This window comes from Chiloscyllium punctatum, chromosome 6 (genome assembly GCF_047496795.1).
Source record: "Chiloscyllium punctatum isolate Juve2018m chromosome 6, sChiPun1.3, whole genome shotgun sequence".
NCBI classification, from domain to species: Eukaryota; Metazoa; Chordata; class Chondrichthyes; order Orectolobiformes; family Hemiscylliidae; genus Chiloscyllium; species Chiloscyllium punctatum.
The window spans coordinates 52,308,513-52,330,835 of record NC_092744.1 but is presented as its reverse complement, the minus strand read 5'-3'; the positions used below and the strand labels follow the sequence as shown (position 1 = coordinate 52,330,835).

The following is a 22,323-nucleotide window of genomic DNA, read 5'->3' as shown; positions in this document are numbered from 1 at the left end:
AAGGTTCTCCTTGGGAAACTGGTTAGCAAAGTTGGATTTCATGGAATACAAGGACAACTAGTCATTTGGATACAGAACTGGCTCAAAGATAGAAGACAGAGGGTGGTGGTGAAGGGATGATTTTCAGACTGGAGGCCTGTGACCAATTAGTGCCGCGGGGATCGGTGCTGGGTCCACAACTTTTCATCGTTTATATAAATGATTTGGATGTGAGCAGAAGAGGTCTAGTTAGTAAGTTTGCAGATGACACCAAAATTGGAGGTGTAGTGGACAGCAAAGAGGATTACCTCAGACTACAACGGGATATTGATCAGATGGGCCAATGGGCTGAGAAGTCACAGTTGGAGTTTAATTTAGATAAATGCGAGGTGCTGCATTTTGGGAAAGCAAATCTTAGCAGGACTTATACACTTAATGGTAAGATTCTCGGGGGTGTTGCTGAACAAAGAGACCTTAGAGTGCAGATTCATAGCTCCTTTAAAGTAGAGTTGCAGATAGAGAGGATAGTGAAGAAGGTGTTTGGTATGCTTTCCTTTATTGGCCAGATTATTGAGTACAGGAGTTGGGAGGTCATGTTGCGGCTGTACAGGATATTGGTTAGGCCACTGTTGGAATATTCTGTGCAATTCTTGTCTCCTTCCTATCGGAAAGATATTGTGAAACTTGAAAGGGTTCAGAAAAGATTTACAAGGATGTTGCCAGGGTTGGACGATTTGAGCTACAGGGAGAGATTGAATAGGCTAGGGCTGTTTTCTCTGGCACATCGGAGGTTGAGGGGTGACATTATAGAGTTTATAAAATCATGAGGGGCCTGGATAGGATAATTAGACAAAGTCTTTTCCCTGGGGTGGGGGAGTCCAGAGCTAGAGGGCATAGGTTTAGGGTGAGAGGGGAAAGATATAAAAGAGACCTAAGGGGCAACATTTTCATGCAGAGGGTGGTAAGTGTATGGAATGAGCTGCCAGAGGAAGTGGTGGAGGCTGGTACAATTGCAACATTTAAAAGGCATCTGGATGAGTATATGAATAGGAAGGGTTTGGAGGGATATGGGCCGGGTGCTGGCAGGTGGGACTAGATTGGGTTGGGATATCTGGTCAGCATAGATGTGTTGGATCGAAGGGTCTGTTTCCATGCTGTACATGTCTATGACTATGACTCTGAAATAGAAATTGTGAAGAGTGAACTTATATACAAAGATGTAGAGAACCGAGGAGAAGGGGGTCTAATGTGATTTAGTTATTCGCTGCTATTGTGTATGTTTAAATATTAAACAGAGGTCAGAAGAGATCTCGAAGGAGGATTTTATTTTAGTTTTGGTGTTTGGATGGAGGTATTGGAAATTGAGACTGTGCAGTTTACGTGCATTGAGGTTTAACTATTTGCCTTCTGTTTTAATGATTTTCTGTTAAGAAAAAAAATGAATGCTCTTAATTCAGGAGCTCTAGCGTCATGAAGGAGTGCTACAAAATCATCTTTGCCATCTTTGTTAAATGTATTACAAAACAACCACTACCAGCTGAGGTTTGCAGTAGAATGCTAGGATGTAATTTATTGCATGATAATAATAGATACACATTACATTAGCTAGTTAGTCTTAATTACTTTAAAAAGTAACAGACAATTTGGTGGTGGGGAAACCTGTTCAGTGATGTGCAAGAATATCTGTGGATTTCAAAAAAAGACACTACCAGGAACCATGGATGACATATCTGAACCCATCAGAATCCCAAGCCAAATCGTCTTTCCCCTATCAAAGACTGTGAATGTAGCTTCCAACATTAATCCATTCAGAATCATTTGATAGTTTGCATTTATATGTTTTTGTCAGAGAGTCATAGAGATGTATAGCACGGAAACAGACCCTTTGGTCCAACCCATCCATGCCAACCAGATATCCCAACCCAATCTAGTCAACCCTGTCAGCACTTGGCCCATTTCCCTCTAAACCCTTCCTATTCATATACTCATCCAGATGCCTTTTAAATGTTGCAATTGTACTATGCTGCACCACTTCCACTGGCAGCTCATTCCATACACATACCACTCTCTGTGTGAAAAAGTTGTCCCTTAGGTCTCTTTTATATCTTTCCCCTCTCTCCCTAAACCTGTGCCCTCTAGTTCTGGACTCCCACATCCCAGGGAAAATACCTTGTCTATTTATCCTATCCATATCCCTCATGATTTTATAAACTCCTATAAGGTCACCCCTCAGCCTCCGATGCTCCAGGGAAAACAATCTCTCCTTATAGCTCAAATCGTCCAACCCTGGCAACATCCTTGGCGATCTTTTCTGAACCCTTTCACGTTTCACAAAATCCTTCCAATAGGAAGAATTACACGCAATATTCCAAAAGTGGCCTAAACAATGTCCTGTACAGCCACATGACCTCCCAACTCCTGTACTCAATACTCTGACCAATAAAAGAAAGCATACCAAAACGCCTTCTTCACTATCCTGTCTACCTGCAACTCTTCTTTCAAGGAGCTATGAACCTGCACTCCAAGGTCTCTTTGTTCAGCAACACTCTCTAGGACCTTACCATTAAGTGTATAAGTCCTGCTCTGATTTGCTTTTCCAAAATGCAGCACCTCGCATTTATTTGAATTAAGCTTCATCTGCCACTCCTCAGTGCATTGGCCCATCTGATCAATATCCCACTGTAATCTGAGGTAACCATCTTTGCTGTCCACTACACCACCAATTTTGGTGTCATCTACAAACTTACTAACTATCCCTCTTATGCTCACATCCAAATCATTTATATAAATGATGAAAAGTAGTGGACCCAGCACTGATCCTTGTGGCACTCCACTGTTCACAGGCCTCCAGTCTGAAAAACAACCTTCCACCACCACCCTCTGTCTTCTACCTTTGAGCCAGTTCTGTATCCAAATGGTTAGTACACCCTGTATTCCATGAGATCTAACCTTGCTAACCAGTGTCCCATCGGGAACCTTATCGAACGCCCTTACTAAAGTCCATATAGATCATGTCTACTGCTGTGCCTTCATCAATGCTCTGTTATTTCTTCAAAAAACTCAATCAAACTTATGAGACATGACTTCCCATGCACAAAGCTCAGGATTATAGCTATAGCTAGCTGTTGTATGTTTCTGTTATGTTCACCACTAACAATATCCAATTTCAAGCTAAAGTGATGTGCTGCCTATCACATAAATGAGTATTGTGATGTATGAATTTTAGTGTTGATGTGTTGCTAATATGTAGGCCAGACATCCCAAAGACTGGTGGGGCATATCCTTTTGGCTGCTCACAACAGGCAAGATATTGACTGTACAAAACTAGCCTGTGATTGAAAACTCAGAATACCGTGTTCTATGTTATTCTGCAATTAGGTAACATCTACTATATAAAACTGAGTGCATTAAGAATACCACTGAGGAGCATTAAAGATTGTCACTTGCGCTTGCAGTATACACTGATATGTACTGAAAACTGCAAGAATTAATACACAGGGCTAATGTAAACAAAGAACACATAAAAACATGTGCCTGCATCAACTTAACAAAGTAGATGACAGCTATTTTCTAGTTCAATCCTCAGGGTTGTGCCTTGCTCAATCAATGTCTACCTGCCTGATGGAAATTTTAACAAAACCTGGCAGTCAACTGACAGTCATTATCTAACTGTTCATTCTCTTTGGCAGCTCCATCACCATCCAGAGTGCACTTTCCAATCAATCACCATTATCTTCTCATGCAGTACAACATGTGGTTCCCCTTTACATTGGTATTGTTGAAAATGGGAGAAAGTGAGGACTGCAGATGCTGGAGATCAGAGTCGAGAGTGTTCTGGTGGAAAAGCACAGGAGGGCTTAAGCCTGATGAAGGGCTTGTGTTTGAAATAGCTTCTTGGATTCTCCAGCTTCTTGGATGCTGCCTGACATGCTGTGCTTTTCCAGCACCACACTCTCGACTATTATCGAAAATGTCCTGATAAGTGCAAGATGAAAAGTTTTATCAAAATGTGACATTTTCCAACAATACTCAAGTTCATAATTTCCAAAAAGGCAATTTGTTACATCTAAGTTGAAAACATAAATTATTTACTTCAACTTGATGAGAAGGCTGGACATCCTTATTTCCTCTCTGTCGATATTTTCCTGGTGAAGTAGGTATTCTCACATTTGCAAATTGCAGTATGAGAGGATTTTGGTTTACATTACATTATTCCTGTCACCTGGGACTGACCATTCCTCTTTGAAAAACAAAGAATTGAAATGTTGTTCTTGAGCTTGTGTTGGCTCATCACTTTGCATCAAAGTCAAATCTGCTACAAAGAGGAATGGCTCTCTGGAAGAAGACAGAGGGTAGTAGTTGATGGCAAAGGTTCATCTTGGAGTGCCGTCACTAGCGGTGTTCCGCAAGGATCTGTTTTGGGACCATTGCTGTTTGTCATTTTTATAAATGACCTGGAGGAAGGGTTAGAAGGTTGGGTGAGCAAGTTTGCGGATGATACGACAGTCGGAGGAGTTGTAGACAGTGAGGAAGGATATGGCAGGTTACAGCGGGATATAGAGAAGCTGCAGAGCTGGGCAGAAAGGTGGCAAATGGAGTTCAATGTAGCTAAGTGTGAAGTGATTCACTTTGGTAAGAGTAACAAAAAGATGGATTACTGGGCTAATGGTCGGATACTTGGTAGTGTGGAAGAGCAGAGGGATCTTGGTGTCCATGTACACAGATCTCTGAAAGTTGCCACCCAGGTAAGTAGTGCAGTGAAGAAGGCATATGGCGTACTGGCTTTTATTGGTAGAGGAATTGAGTTCCGGAGTCCTGATGTCATGCTTCAGTTGTATAAGACTCTGGTGCGGCCGCATCTGGAATATTTGTGCAGTTTTGGTCGCCATACTATAGGAAGGATGTGGAGGCACTGGAACGGGTGCAGAGGAAGTTTACCAGGATGTTGCCTGGTATGGTAGGAAGATCCTATGAGGAAAGGCTGAGGCACTTGGGGTTGTTTTCATTGGAGAAAAGAAGGTTTAGGGGTGATTTGATAGAGGTGTACAAGATGATTAGGGGGTTAGATAAGGTTGACAGTGAGAACCTTTTTCCACGTATGGAGTCAGCTATTACAAGGGGGCATAGCTTTAAATTAAGGGGGGGTAGATATAGGACTGATGTTAGGGGTAGGTTCTTCACTCAGCGAGTCGTAAGCTCATGGAATGCCCTGCCAGTAGCAGTAGTGGACTCTCCCTCTTTATGGGTATTTAAGCGGGCATTGGATAGGTATATGGAGGATAGTGGGTTAGTGTAGGTTAGGTGGGCTTTGATCGGCGCAACATCGAGGGCCGAAGGGCCTGTACTGCGCTGTATTCTTCTATGTTCTATGTTCTATTAATTTTTTCATCAGGCTGTTTTGCTGCGTGAATAACTTCACTTGATACCTCCTCAAAGGGCTCGAGTAGTTGGACCACTCATTCTTGTTGTCAGTATTTGCAACTTTTGGAAAGCTGCAGTTTCTTTTTTACATCTGAAGTTCCTTTTTTGTGATGATACGAATGGAAAACATTTCCATGACTCCTGTAAATTTGCAGACTTCCTTGATGTTAACAGTATAAAACAATTCTTTTGTGTCAACATAGGTAGTATCAATAGATTATTAAAATATTTTTGGCTCTACTATGAGTTTAAGAAGCCCAATGACATTTTCTTTAAATGCTGTTTGACTGATTGGTTCTTGTACCTACCAATTATTGTCCTGGAAACACTGCTACCTCAATGATGTTCAGGTCAACATATGAACTAAGAGCAGGAGTAGGCCATCTGGCCCTTCAAGCCTGTTCCACTATTCAATAAGATCATGGCTGATCTTTTCATGGTCTCAGCTCCACTTACCCGCCCTCTCACCATAACCCTTAATTCATTTATTGTTAATAAAAACTATCTTAGCTTTAAAAATTTTTACTGAAGTAGCTTCAGCTACTTCAATGCGCAAGAATTCCATAGAATCACAACCCTCTGGGTGAAGAAATTTCTTCTCAATTTAGTCCTCGGTCTGCTCCCCGTAATTTTGGGGCTGTGTCCTCTTGTCCCAGTTTCACCTGCCAGTGGAAACATCCTCTCTACTTCTATCTTATCTATTCCCTTCATAATTTTATATGTTTCTATATATTCCCCTCATTCTTCAAAATTCCAATGAATATAATCCCCATCAATTCAGTCTCTCCTCATAAGCCAGCCCTTCAACTCCTGAATCCTAGTGAACCTCCTCTTCTGCACCCCCTCCAGTGCCAGCACATCCTTTCTCAAGTTGGGAGACCAAAACTGCACGCAGTACTCTTGGTGTGGCCTCACCAGCACCCTGTACAGCTGCAACATAACCTCCTGGTTCTTAAACTCAATCCCTTTAGCAGTGAAGGCCAAAATTCCATTTGCCTTCCTAATTATCTGTTGTACCTGCACACCAAACTTCTGTGATTCATGCAAAAGGATACTTCGGTCCCTCAACCTATATAGCTGCAACATAACCTCTGTAACATAAACTGCTTTTAAACTCAATCCTTTTAACAGCGAAAGACAAAATTCCATTTGCCTTCCTAATTACCTGTTGTACATGCACACCAACTTTCCGTGATTCATGTACAAGGACACCTATGTCCCTCTGCAACTTTTTACCATTCAAGTAATAATCCTTTTTACAGTTACTTCACACATGTTAACATTGTATTAGATGTTTGTCACTGTACCTGCATCTACCACTTCCTCTGGCAGTTCATCCCACATGTGAACCACCCTCTGTGTGAAAAAAGGTGCCCCTCAGGTCATTTTAAAATCTTTCTCCTTTCAGCTTAAAATTATGCCCTCTAGTTTTTATTCTGTACAAAGACCAGGTAAAGGCTGCATTGGAACATCTCAGGGAGGTTATTACCTCAGGTTTCTACCAGCCCTGTAAGAATCTGCTCACCCACAAATATCTGGACCAGAATGCCACTGTATATAATTAAACCAGCAGATCCTAGCAGCCACTTCTTTCCAAGTGGCAGAACATTGAAAGAAAATTTAACGAGTTGTGAACAACTGGAAGCAATCTCTTTAATCTCTGAAACAGGATGTTGAATCCACATGTTGGAGGAATATTGATTAATTTTATATCCTCTTGCACTTTGGTCTCTGCATTCCAGATGAGGTTGTGACTCTGGTCATTGTTTTGGTATGTACTATTTCAATTCCAGATAACAAATTCTTTGTCAAGGTTGCATGCCAATTCTACATTCCAGAATTTCATTAGTAATCATGCTGACTGTAAGAGAAAATAATTACATTGTCTTTTCAGACATATTCCGGTAGTTTGAACTTCAGGAATCTTTGGCACTATGTTTTTTTTAATGTGATTGCCAAAATATTCTCAGACGTGTTTTTGTTTTAAATTAATTTATACAAGTGTGGAATAGTTGGTTGATCATCACTATTAAACAGTTAGTGAAAAGTAAATAGTAATATTTTTGGAACTACGAGTTGTAAGGAATAAAAGTTTAAACCAAATCTAACCTTATTAGATGGATCCGGAACTGCAACAGCTAACATCTTTCATCTGATTGTCCATACAAATTCCAGAGACTGCCTTTTTATAAGAGAGCACAGCTTGCTTTTTGTACTATGTCCGAAGTAAATTGGTATAGTTGAGCAATGTCCTTTATATCTGCACAAATGCATATTTGAGTCAGATATTAAAACAGCTTTAGTGACAGTATTAATGGAGACAATTGAAGAATAAATGTAAACCAGGGAGACAAAATTTTAATTTTTGAGAATTAATTTTCAAAATTAAGGATAATATATTACATAACATAATGGGGTGGCATGGTGGCTCAGTGGTTAGCACTGCAGCCTCACAGTGCCAGGGTCCCAGGTTTGATTCCAGCCTCAGGCAACTGTCTGTGTGGAGTATGCACGTTCTCCAATGTCTGCGTGGGTTTCCTCCAAGTGCTCCGGTTTCCTCCCACAGTCCAAAGATGTGCAGGTCAGGTGAATTGGCCATGCTAAACTGCCCATAGTGTTAGGTGTATTAGTCAGAGGGAAATGTGTCGTGGTGGGTTACTCTTTGGAGGGTCATTGTGGACTTGTTGAGCCAAAGGACCTGTTTCCACACTGTCGGGAATCTACTCTAATCTAATCATAATAATTAATATTATTAACATAATTAATTATTATACATTAACATATTTTTATTGCAACTTCTGAAACAATTCTAAATAGTTTGCCACTGGAAGGATCAGCAGTAAAGCTTCAGCTTTATTATGGTCCCTAGCAATGGCTTGCTCATTGTTCCCCAGTCTAAATTGTCCACACTTCTTGACAATACGAATGTAGTTGGGAAACTAAGTTGTAGGCAGGGCAGGAAGAGGTTGTCAAGAATCTAGTCTTATGTTTGAGTGACCTTAGAGGTCAACCTAAATATTTGTCTTCCCTCCATCCTGCCGGTCTTTCTGCTAGACAGACACTTTAATGGTTTCCTGTGGCCTTTATCAGTATCAGAGCAACGTTACAGTTATCAGGATGACAAAGCCTGAATAACTGCCCAAAAGCTACTCCTCTTGTATAGTTGCAAATAGAATTAGTTACTTTTTTGTTACATCAGAAAACTGTGATGAAATTATATTATTATTCTATTTTCTTCCTGTTCCTTAGGTCTTAAATGAATCCATTCCAACCTTGATTACACAGCTGAAAGAACCCATTTATAGTGACTACGTCATAAGTATGTTGGTGGACCTTGTGGCTTTCAATCAATCTATCCTAGATAATTCCATTGAAAATCTGAAGGAAATTGCCAAAAATTACCCAAATCTGTTGGGTCAAATTGCCAAGATTTTTGGGATCATTGGCTGTATTAATGAGGTAAGTCCATGTGAAAAATTTTATTTTGCTTTTAGCAATGTGCAGTTTGATTCTGCCCATGAAAACAGTTTTTTTAATATATATGTAAAGTACGACATGAGTGCCAGTGTACCTAAATTCATTTACTAATAGAAATTGTGAAAGTTAAAATTGATCATTTGTTAATTTATCTATTCTGCATGACATACATCTTTAAACGTACAAATAGATGCATTCTACTCGGTCGACAAAATTCAGTATGTACTGAATTTCAGACATTCAACTTTTAGAGTGTCAAAATAATGTACAAGTAACATTTAATAAGCATAGAGGCACAATATTGTGTAGAAGTTTAGAAAATCTATTTTAAATTAGGTAATTCTGAAGAATTTGTTTTAACTAAATTCAATATTTAAATTGATTTTTAGGGTAAGCCTACCCTGTTCATAAAATACTACTTCAGAACAATGGCTTTAAATACATAACCTCGGGGTAGTTTCTTATTCTCATAACAAATGATAGATGAGTTGCCTTTGATGATGATTGGATCCATTCTGCGCTGTATTGGATAATGATCTCATACAAACATAACATATCTTAAGAATTATATCGATTAATTTATCCATTTGAGGTAAAGAACTTGAATACAAGAAAGCTGCTTCCAAAACATGTGCTGAATATACTAAATTCTAACATGTTTATGGAAGGGTATTGTAAGCAGCGTGTAAAAGTTACATATTTATATTATAGGGAGCTTTGAAAGATCAACAATAGCTACTAACGAAGGCTGAATTGGTCCAGCAATCAGAACCAAAGTATGATGATTTGTAGAATTAACTTATGGTTCATACAAGTTACAAAACATTTTTACTTTACATCCCTTTACCGATTAACTTAAAGAATATCAATACTATGGACTTGTATACTTATTTATCCATCTTTTTAAATCATTTAGTATTAGTGTCAAATTCCACGATCAGATATAGGTCAGAAGAGCAATGATGGACCCTCTGGATAATATCTACGTAATTTTCAACAGGGTTCTTTATATTTCTAATACACAATCAATAGTCTGCACGTCAGGAAAGCATCAAATAAAAAACAAGGCATTGTGGTGAACTGAAAAATTAGTTGAAGTAGAGAAAATAAGATATGGTTGTGATTGTGCAGTTGCAGTGACATGGCAATGTTCCACAGACACTGGAGCCATTGCTGTTTATAGCATGTGTTAAATGATTTAGAGCTGGGCACAGAAGTAAAGCAGACTTTGTAAGTGAAATCAAGTTGGAGGGCGTGTGGAATTTCAAGTTATAGGGTTGAGGCATACAAATACGAAGGATCCAATTAGGGAAAGGCAGGCCTCACTATAAAGCCTCAGGCCAGCTTAAGAAGGAAGACCGTTTGCTCTATGTAGCAATAGAAAAGGCATATGAGAACAGGAAAATTTACTTTGGTTGATTTTGGTATTCTACTAATGTATAATAATAAAACATCAGTGGTGTCAGGGAGTAAAGACAGAGTTACCAAATGTAATGCATGATCTCCTTTCAACCCAACCACAAGAGGCAATGAATATCTCAACCTAGCAATGGTAAAATACTGAACAAATATACATGCAGTACAAATCATAGCACCCTTGAGGAACATCAACTATGAAATGATAAAGTTTAATGTGATCTGAGAAACAAATATACCCAAGGCAAGGAGTTAAGTACATACATGAAAAAGGACAAATAATATTAAATTTGAGGAAGCAGATTGCTGGTGGTGGTTGAATAACAATTCAGAAGATGACACGCTTCAGGCTCTCTGCCTTTATTCCTGATGAAGGGCTTTTGCCCGAAACGTCGATTTTACTGCTGCCTGAACTGCCATGCTCTTCCAGCACCACTAATCCAGAATCTGGTTTCCAGCATCTGCAGTCATTGTTTTTACCTAGTTGATTTTAACCCTACTGCGAATCCTCTTGCAAGGATGCCTGCCTTGAAGACGTTTTCCTCCTCTCTCTACAAGAATCTCAGGGAGTCCCTCTCCTACTGCAACTCCCAGGTCATTTCCTCTGCCCTGAAGCTCACCTTCATCCCCTCCCCCACTCACCTATTGTACTCGATGCTACTTTCTCCCCAACCCACCCTCCTCTAGCTTATCTCTCCATGCTTCAGGCTCTCTGCCTTTATTCCTGATGAAGGGCTTTTGCCCGAAACGTCGATTTTACTGCTCCTTGGATGCTGCCTGAACTGCTGTGCTCTTCAAGCACCACTAATCCAGACAAATGAAATATGTTTGTTATTATAATGTTGAGCATGCAGAATAAATGCTTTCCCAAAACCAAGAACCTCATACCAAACAAAGGTGACCCCAAGTGGATTAATAAGCAAATTATTAGTAAAATAGAAAGGAAGAACAGCCTATAGAAAATCTTGGCAGAGTTCCTTGGCAGGGATAAATGTATGAAATAACTGGAACATATTAAGAGTAATTGGAGGACCAAAGAAAGAAAAAAATACAGGTGAGGGTTACCCTAACAGTAAAATGAAAATGATTGAGTATCATATTTAATACATGTACATGACAGGACAAATGTTACAATTTGTTACAAGATTGTATGTTTTTCCACATTAATATACGACTTTTAAATCATGAGAATTTTGATGGATTAGGAATCTTAGTTAAAGATTTTGTTGAAACATGGTTATGAACCAATGAAAGTGTTAATAGATGTATGTAGCAAACCAGTTATTTTTGGTGTATTAAATGTAAGTGAAATCTTTTACATATTTTTGTTACATTCTACACTTGTGGTTGTATGGATGTAATTTAAATAATTTCTATGAAATGTTGGCTATTTTGCCTTAACCTAGAATAAAACATTCTGTGGTTATGACTCCATGATTCTATGACATGCTTTATGCTCTTAGGTTTAATAGCATAATTCATTCATAATGATTATTTCATACTGATGATTATTCAGCTCGGAAAAAACTGCCAAAATACAGAAAAATAGTTTGTTGTACGTCAATGGTTTCTGAGAATTCTGTCGATGAAATGCAATCTCACTTTGATTTAAGACAGGAACTTTGTTGGAGCCACCTGGCCTCTATCCAGTTTGCAGTATTTTCATTTTCTCACTTCAAGAATATAATCTGCTGCAATGCTTTTTGATCATGACACAGACCATTTAAGGATATTTTATGTGTTGGAAGCTAATACAGCTTTGAGTAGTTTGCTAACAAGCCGACTGTTACTGTCAATAATCCAATTTATGTTTGCATGTCGGAAATCATTTTCATAATGAGGTTAATATTTCCAAATCTCAGCGTTTGCAGTGTGTCTAAGGTTTCGATATGAGTAATCTTCTAATTGAAGCTAATGGATCATCATCCTGTGTATGTTTTATAATTAATGATGCTGAACTGTTGATCAGAGTCATGTTACTTTCAGGCACAATTACATGTAAATTATTTCACCTGCTCAGCCCCTTTTACTTTAGTACAATGGATAAAGGCATGGCAGATTATTTCATGCCTTCATTTCCAGCAATGGGTTTTCTCCCTGCTCCCTGATGCTCACCTTACATCATTCTAGGATTTATCCTTGACACTTCTTTTTTTGTTCATCTATATGCTGCTCCATGAATAAAATAATTGGCAGTCATGGGCTCAGCTTCCGTTTGTAAATTGAAGGCATCCAGCATCCATCATTTCAGCATTTCTCTGGTTTGATCTCTGAAACATCTCTGCCATTTCTCAGCCCACTTCCCCAGCTGATCAAGGTGTTCGGTTGTTTGTTCAACAGCCAGACTTGAATGTAATTTCCTCAAGTTCAGAATTGCGAAGACTTAGCCACTATTTTTGACCCTTGCTGCAAATCTAGTATCCTTACCATTGATTCCAGTTTATTCTTGAGCTAGAACAGAGTACTCAGAACCTCAATCTTATTCAACTCCGAGACGATGTTTTAACTTCATATTCTTTCCTTCACAAAGACTGCTTACTTCTGCCTGATTGCATTGTCCATGTCCAGATATCCCTCAACTTAGCTAATACTGAAACCTTCATTATGAACTATATTTTCATCAAGGTGTGTAGTGGGAATTGAGAAATTTCCCACTTCAACCCAAATTCTCCAAGCAAAATTGGCAACAAATGTGAGTTTTTGTTCTGGGGGTAGGGTGCAAATAATAAGAGTCAAAAGGGCTGATGAGTACTGAAAATGGATCTTCTGAACTTGGTCCCAGTTGTAAAAATGCAAGCAAAGTAATTGTCATCTGAGTAATCTTTACTTCTAACCAACTTATTATATGAGGCTGTCTGCACTATTGCTTACAACTGTGGGGTAGTTCTCCCCTCTTGGAGTAGTAACTTAGAAAGTATGCTTGGTCTGTGACAGTAGAGGAAATCCAATTGTTAATCCAACGAGAAGAGGCACCTCTCTCTATATTAAGACACAGTTTACTGCTAGATAATTGGAAGTGATTACACTGGATCCTTGCTCTACTGTAGAGAAAGGAACTAACTATATGATGAGTCATTGGTAAGTGGTGAATGTTTTACACCCCTTAAATGTTTAGATAAGAACTTCGGAACTGAAGTAGGCAATTCAGCCCTTAGACCATGTTCCACCATTCATTTGAGATCATGGCTGATCTGTGGTCTAAATCCATATACCTGCCTTTGGCTCATATCCCTTAATAGCTTTTCTTAATGAAATTTCAGACTTAAAATTAGCAACTGATTCAGCATCCACTGCCATTTGTGGAGGAGAGTTCCAAACCTGTATCACCCTTTTTGTGTAGAAATGCTTTACGACACCTCTCTTGAATGATCTGCCACTCGTTCTCAGACTATGCCTCCTAGGTCTAGAATGCACAGCTAGTGGAAATAGATTATCATTATTTTCCTGTTAATATCTTGAAGAATTTGATCAGATCATCCCTCAACCTTCTAAATTCTAGAGAAAATAAGCCTAATTTTTATCATCTTTACTCATAACTTAACTCCTGAAGTCCAGGTATCAATCTTGTAAATCTACATCTACAAAACCAGTATATCCTTCCTAAGGTATGGTGCCCAGATCTACTCACAGCACTCCAAGTAAGATCTAACCAGGGTTTTGTATAATTGCAGCATAACTTTTGCATTCTTATAGGCCAATCCTTTAGATATAAATGTCAACATTCCATTAGTTTTCTTGATTATTTTCTGCACCTGTTCATGACATTTTAAAGATCCATGCACCTGAAATACAAACTCTCTTTGAACAACTGCTGTATTTAAGTACATACCGTTAGAAGGTACATATCAGGGAGGGGTAGCATTACCTGGGTTCATTGTACTAAGAGGAACTCACACCACTTTGGAAAAGATCTTCTAATTGAACTTATTTGATCAGGGACAAGATGATGTGACTATGAATGAGGCAAGTGAGGGGGCCCAGAGGGCAGGAGTGCAGGAATGTCATCATCAGCAATTGACCAATGGGCGTGAGGTTCGTGGGCTCTTTGGATTAGGCTGGGAACTGCAGGATGGATCAGCAAACTGACCATGTCACAGTGACACAAGAAGCTATTCAAGTGGGGGAAGCAACAAGGAATGTTTTTGCTGCTGTTCTAGTCATAGGTGATGTTATAGTGAGAGGGATTGACACCATTCTCTGCAGCAAAGAGGTGCATTGCCTGTTCAGTGCAAGGGTTCAGGCCCTCTATCCAGGGCTGGAATGGAACTTGTAGTGGGTGGAACATGATCCCATGTTTATAGTCCATGTAGGTATCAACATAGGTAGACCTTGGAAAGTGATTGTATACAGAAAGTTTGAGGAGCTAGGCACTAAATTGAAAAGTAGAACCTCAAAAGTTATAATCTCTGGATTATTACCTGGGCTGCATGTAAATTGACAAAAGACTCATAAAATTAGAAAAATATGTGGCTCAAAGACTCTTATGGGAGAACTGGGTTCCTGTTTGTGGGCCAATGGCACCAGTGGGGATGTACCATTTGGATAATGTACACCTGAACCAATCTGCGGCCAGTGTTTTTATGATCCGCATAACTAGGAGAGAGGATCTTAACCAATATTGTGTGTCATGGATAAAATGTGGAAAAAATGTGAGATATAAACATGTAGAGACAAAGTAAGAGAGGAAAATAGTATTATAGGAAATAAAGGTCACAGTATGATGGAAGGGACATCTTGGTGTGCTGACTTCAATTGGACTGTGGTGAGATGTTATCCTGGATGCAGAAGAACTGGGGTAATGGGAGCAGTCTTCCAGAGAGGATGAGGACATTGGGGTGGATGATGCCAAAATTGTCTCTGACAGAGCTAAACTATATCGGGTACTATAAACCTAACAGAATATCATTGATACCCAGATCCAGTAAAAGAGAGTAGGGTGCAGCAGAAAATCATTGACTGTTAATTATTTTGGCTAATAATGCTTAAATCTGTTGATATTGTGGGGGAAATGTTCAGCTTCTGTTTGGCTGTGTTTTTTGTTCCTTTTGCATTCTGTCAACAAATGTCCACATCTGCATTTTTCTGATTGGTTGCCTATTTGTGATGTTCTTTTGAACAACGACATGATGTGGGTCTATAGCGGGCCACTGGGGACAGAGTAGCAATCTGTTTAGATGGGTTGTAGCTAGGGGCAGGTAAGGTAGTATGGCATGGTTGTCAAGAAATGACTAGAGTGAAATAATGGGATGTGTGTGTGAGGGCGTATCAATCATGATTAAGATATGCCTTGCTGGTGAAGGGTAACACCAGATTGCCAATGCTTGTAACATAGCAGCTTTTCGATAATGACATGGGCTCAAGGAAGACTGGTGTTTTGGTGGATATCTCTGAGTGAAGAGGTGTTCTGGGAATGGGGTGCGATAAATGGGGCTGAAATTGGATGTAAGAGAATCCATAGGGGTGTAGTAGGTAATCCGTACACTGATTTTGGTAAGATAGGGAGAGAAATCTCTCTCGTTCTTGCAATGAAAAGCCCTCCAAAAACTTGACACAACTGACAGTTAGCCAAAACAAAAGTTTCACCCCATTGCGACACAAGAGGCTATTTCAGAATACCCAGAATAAGCGTAATCCTACTATTAAAAAAATTCTTATAAGAAGCATCCATCTCTAACTAATGAAGACAGGAAAAGCATTAAACTTAAGGAAAGCAAATATTACTCTGCAAAGGTGAATGGCAGATCAGACAATTGGTCAGAATATTAAAGAACAGCAGAGAATGATTAAAAGGTTAATTAAGAAGAAGGCATTTTAAAATGCAAGGAAGCTAGATGAATGTAAATGGAAAAACTGGATAGCAAGAGTTTCTACAGGTATTTAAAAAGGAAAACAAGAAATAAAGTGAGTGTTGGTTCTCTAAAGAGTGCAAATGGACAGTTAATGTTAGATAATGAAGAAGTAGCAGATGAAATGAACTAACATTTTGCCTCTGGCTTCACTATAGAGGATACAAAAAGATTTCAGGAAATCAGGAAGTAGAAGGAAGAAGGGAATTTAGCGAAATTACAATCACGATGGAAGTGGTACTGAGCAAAATGCTCGAGCTGTGTGCTGTCAAGTCACCAGATCCAGATGAACCCTGCCTCAGAAGGCAGTGAAAGTGTGGTCATGGAGTAGTTTTAAGACCAAGCTGTATAGATTCTTGTTGGGCAGGGGAATCAAGGGTTCTCCGGAGTGGATGAGAATGAGGAATCTAAAGCACACATGGATCAACCATGATATTATTGAATAGCAGAAAAGAACCAAATTGATTACTCATGTTCCTATTTCATACTTTTCTAAGTCCATTTGCCTGTTAGTGGCTAGGTACAGGTTATATTTAATATAAACATAAAGAACTGCAGATGTTGGAAATCAAAAACAGAAACAAAAAGTGCTGGAAAAGCTCAGCAGGTCTGGCAGCATCTGTGGAGAGAAAGCAACTTTTCGGGTCCTTTTCGAGAGAAGTTAACATTTCGGGTCCAGACACCCTTCCTCAGAACCGATGGTAGCCAGGAAAATGTTATATTTTATGCAGAATAAATGGGTGGGGTATGGGGTAAGGAATAAATGATAGGTAGAAATAGAGCTCAAAGAAAGAGAAGAACAGTTGGACAGAAAAGGAGTGGATAACGGTCAGACTAGAAGGATAAATAGCTATTAATAGGGACTGTTAGTGGCTAACAATGGGTTGTGTGTGATAATAGACGATGTGATCACAAGGCCTGGAGTGTGAGGGTTTGGGTCAGGACATGGGAGAAGCTAAAGCCCTAAAGTGGTTGAACTCAGTATTGAATCCAGAAGGCTGTTGAGTTTCCAAGCAGAAAATGAGGTGGTATTCTTCCAGCTTGTGCTGAGCTTGCTGGAGCACTGCAGCAAGCCTGAGGCAGAGATGTTGGCAAGGGAACAGGGTGATGTGTTAAAGTGGCAGGCAACTGGAAGCTCAGGGTCTTTTTTGCAGACAGAACATAGGTGTTCTGTGAAGTAGTCACCCAGTCCCTGCTTCACTTCCTCACTGTTGAGGAGACCACATGGTAAGCAGCGAATACAGCAGTTTAGATTTGTGTGAAGTGCAGGTAAAGTGCTGCTTCACCTAGAAGTTATGTTTGGGCCCTTGGATACTGTGGACAGAGGAGCTAAATGGGTAGGTATTATACCTTCTGTGGTTACAGGGAAGGTGCCATGGGGTTGTGGTGGTGGGGTGGAGAGGTGTTGGGATGAAGGAAGAATGGACCATGGTATCCTCAAAGGAACAATCCCTGCGGAAGACTGAAAAGGAAGAGAGGGGAGGGGAATATATGTCTGCTAGTAGCATCCCAGTGGCAGCTGATGATCCTCTGGATGTGGATGTTGCTGGGATGGTAGGTAAGGACAAAGGGGAAGAGAGGGCGTTAGGACCACAGTGTGGGAGATGGGTCAGACCCGGCTAAGGGCCCTGTCAGCAATGGTGCTGGGAAATCCTTGGTTGAGGAAGAAGGTGAGCATTTCAGAGGCCCCTTGACAAAGTTGGCATCTTCAGAATAGATGTGATGGAGATGGAGGAACTGGGAGAATGGAATAGGGTCTTTATAGGAAGCAGGGTGTGAAGGATGTATAGTCAAGGTAACGGTGGGAGCCAGTAGGTTTATAGTAGATATTGGTGGCCAACCTATCCCCAGAAATGGAAAAAGAGATGTCAAGAAGGGAAGAGTCTAAGATGGGACAAATCAAGTTGAGAACTGGGTGGAAATTGAAGACTAAATTGATAAACATGATAGACATTGTTATAGAGACTATGAGGAGGAACAAGATGGTCAGTCTTATTCCTTTGAAATCTGAAGCTGTTTCCCTAACAAGTCTGTATGATATCATCATGTGAGTGGTCCTTAAGGCATTCTGCAATATTAATCCCTTCAGACCCTTCAAGAGTAAACTACTGACCGGTGTCTGCAGAAAAGTCTTTCTTTTCCTGTCTCTTACTGAGGAGAAGGTGTGTATGTTTCCAGGATATTTGAATGGACAAGCATTGACATGTCTATATTACTAACTTTATTTTAACCATTATTGCAAATGTATTGACTATGTTTTGTTTTGATAGTAAATAACAGGGTTTATTAAGAAAACTTGTTGATAGATCTTTTGTTTAAAACTTAAGAAGGACAAGATATTTAATTGATCATCTTGGTAACTGGGAAAAGTGTTTTATTTTGTGATGGAGAGCTGTGGAGTGATGGGATTAGAGTCATGGTACACCCACTCAGCCTCGTTTATAATAGGACAATGAGGTTCAGTGGAGGGACATAGACTTGAATGGAGGAAGCCATTAGTAAGACTTCTGAGCTCATTAATCAAAAGTTTCTCTCATCCAGTCTGTGGTTCACTATAGTTCTGAGGAGTTGTGAACGTCAAGACCTTTAAAAGCTCACTCACCTTGATGAAAACTGTGTGGAGCTACGATGTGCATACTCTGTTGTGGAGCCTGCCAGGTGGACAGTGCAGGGTACCATCTCACAACCTGGACCAATCTGTACCCTCAACCTGTACTGGTGAGAATTAAGGATGCCAGGACTAGGAAATGCAGTAATTTGGCCTGGCCAGCATGTTTATGCTTCCATGGAGTCTTTTCAACTTCATGAAAACCAAGCCCTTTGTCTTTGTCTCCTCCAGATTTGACTATTCTAAAGCTCTTTTCTGTTCAGCCTCACAGCTTATTCTGAACTTTGACTCATTCAAAATTGTTGTGTGTTTTGCTCAGACCAATTCCATTTCATTGATGGGGATGACAATGGGCTAGTAATTTAAAGACATGGATTCAAGTCTCACTGTAGCAGCTGGTGACATTTAAATTCAATAATTAAATCTGGAATGTAAAACTGTTCTCAGTCATGGTGATCATAAAACAATAATTGATTGTCATAATAAGCCAACTGGTTCACTAACGTCCTTTTTAAAAGGAAATCTGTGATCCTGACCTGTGACTCCCTACCACATGATTCCAGTAAAATGGTTATCACTTAACCAATTTCTGCCATCTCAGTCCTGAATGATAGGCTCCTCATCCTGAGACTGTGCTCCTGTGTTTTAGGTTCTTCAAACAGTAGAAGCAGTCTCACAACACTTATCCTATCAAGGCTCTTCAGAATTCTTATATTCTCAATTAGATCAACTCTCATTCTTCTAAACACCACAGAGTCACTGTGTAATTTACTCAGCATTTAGTCATTACGAATCTGTTTTGAATAATTTAGTGAACTTCTGTTGTACCACCTCCAATGCAAGCATATCCTTTCTTATATATGGAGACTTTAGGTGTAGTTTCATCAAAATCCTGTACAATTGGCACAAGACTTTTTTTTTCCCCATTTCAGTAATGACTAACATGCATTTGTCTTCCAATTGCTTAGTGTATCTGCATGTAAGAGCATATCCAAACTGTATCTGCTTTATAAATGAATATCTGTACCTGGCCAACATTACTGTGGGTAACACTAGCTAAACCAGTCATGACCTTCTGAAATTGTAGTCCTAATAATGAAATCTCATAAATGGAAATAATCTAAAGAAGATTCTCAAATGTTCCAAATCGAACTGAGAGTATTTCCCTTGGCAGTTTGTGCCATTGCTAGATTGTCCATGTGAAAAAAGAATGCTGATACATTGTCTTGAAACAAATATTCTTTGTAGTTTGTGGAGATGACCAACTCCTGATTTGTTATTGCTGGAGATTTCATGTATTGATTCTGTCAACTTCCACCAATCTATTTTGTATTTTACAGAATATGGTTCACCTATTTTTCTTACTCCTTTGCTGCAATGTTTCCCATCCTAATGCTGTGAACAAGGATATTTGTCTCTCACCATATCCCACACATATTGCGCATGCACTAGTAATAGACAAAAAAAAATTATAAACTATAAATAATATTTTTGTTCCAATAAAATTCCCACTGAAGTTGCTTTAATGATGAACACACAGCTTTGGTTGTGTATCTGTTGCAGAATTTGAAACAACATAAAGCTGTATGGTAGTGGATCCTTTGACTTTGAACATCTACATCACTGTGATTAATAACATCATAGCCCCATTTTTGAATTTAAATCCCTCCATGGACATACACTGCTATAGTTTTGGAACCTCCTCCAGCCCAACCCTCTGTCTCACCACCATCCATCAATTCCTAACCTCCCTGTTCCACTGAAGCTAGTATTTATGTACTATATTCTGCCTTCCCTTCCTACCCTTGTGCAATAATTCCACTATTGGTGCCATGCCATCAAGGACCTAAGGTTCGTGCTCAAATCTCCCATTCAGTTGCCAATATTGTGCAGTTAATACTTACCTATTCATTTTTGAAACTATGTCTTTGTTTTATCAGCCCTTATATAACTGAGGTGATCTGGAGGAGAAATACTGTTCAGGAGTCTAAACTGATTATGTAAGATTATTTATAGCTGATGGACAGGAATATATCAACAGAAAAATACATCAGTTTAGTAAACTGAATATCAGTAAGCTCAAGGTTCGGTTAAGTTTATTGAGAATAATTAACTCCAAATAACTATCAGTGAAATCCATCTGCAAATCAAACATCTGTTTGTAATGTTTTTTTAAAATTGGCATTTATACGGGTGTATCATATGCTCTTTAGCAGTGTTGTATGAAGACATTGATATGTTTCTTTAAATATAACAAGGAGTTGAATTAAGAATATTTCCTGTTCTTTAGTACAGCCAGTAATGAAGTAGTTTTCCATTTGCCAAGGCTTGATGGAATGATTAATAGGAAGCAGTAGCAAAGTAGTTATGGTACTGGACCAGTGTTTCAGAGGCCTGGACTAATGATCTGGAAATATAAGTTCAAATCCCACTACAGCAGCTGGTGAATTTATATTTAGTTGATTAAATCAGTCTGAATAGAAAAAAATGTAACCTCTGTAATGGTGACCATGAAATTTCAAACCCGTCTTTGTTTGCTGATATCCTGCAGGGAAGGAGATTGCTCGCCATTACTCAGTCTGACCCATTTGTAAATCCAGATTCAGTGGTGTAGCTGTTGCTTAACATCCCTCTGAAATCCACTGCAAAATAACACAATTTATGGCCTTTAGGGATGGTCAGTAAATGCTAGCCTGGCCTACGACTTCAGCACCTTGTACATGATTTGTAGAAAAATTTACATTTTCAAAGTACCAAGAAACTCAAGAACTGAGTATTTTTCTGTGGGCCACCTGAGAGAACTATTGTAAATATAAGGATCAATCTTACTTTTTTGACTAAGTTCAGCTTGTGTTGAGATTTGTTTTGGAGGGTTTCTTACAGTGAGGCCGAGTGAATTTCTTCCTGTATTCTTCCAAACACACCTGACTATCTACCAATGCCACACCATGGCGTCTCTCACATCTGATTTCCACTCCATCTTACCATCTGCCAATCCTGAAACAAACAGTCACTTAATGGATGTACCAGAATTTGCTCGCACCATCTTTAGAATCGATTGTGCAGCTGGACATGTGTGACCAATCCAAAACTCCCCTGCCGAGTTGCTGATGTATTTGCTCTGGGCATGGCAGATGTGGTCCTAATGGTCATCCTATAGCCAGCCCCAGGACCAGCAGTGGAGGACATGACATCAGTCCATGCTAGCCTGGTCTGTCGTTACCACCAATGTTAAACCACTCTAAACATTCTGGAGGAATGAATGAAGGAAGACGGTCAATGTCTTCTCCACTCCACTAACTTAAGTGTCACCATCTTTCTGGTCAACTTTATCTCTGCTATTGTAGCCACTTTCCAGCAAGACTCCTGTTCTACCATTCTATTGCCTGCAGCATCTTCCCAACTCACCCTCACTGACCCCAAACTCTGACCACACTATCATGGCATGCCTTCTGCACTGTTTACTCACTCTCTCGGAGCACCACCTCACTTATACCAATAGTAATAACTGCGTCATCCACTTTTATCTTCCATAATATCTGCGCCTCTCTTATTCCACGAGGATAACAGTCCATA

At 39.5% G+C, this 22,323-nt stretch overlaps 1 protein-coding gene across 5 annotated transcripts in view; it reads left to right on the top strand.

Moving 5' to 3' along the window:
- The window catches only part of veph1 (ventricular zone expressed PH domain-containing 1), a 286,670-nt gene that overhangs the window by 97,267 nt on the left and 167,080 nt on the right, over window positions 1-22,323 (top strand). For all 5 annotated transcript variants that reach the window (XM_072572661.1, XM_072572664.1, XM_072572662.1 and 2 more), the window contains exon 6: window positions 8,650-8,859. In XM_072572661.1, the coding sequence (XP_072428762.1) occupies window positions 8,650-8,859 (210 nt within the window). The remainder of the gene's footprint in view (window positions 1-8,649; window positions 8,860-22,323) is intronic.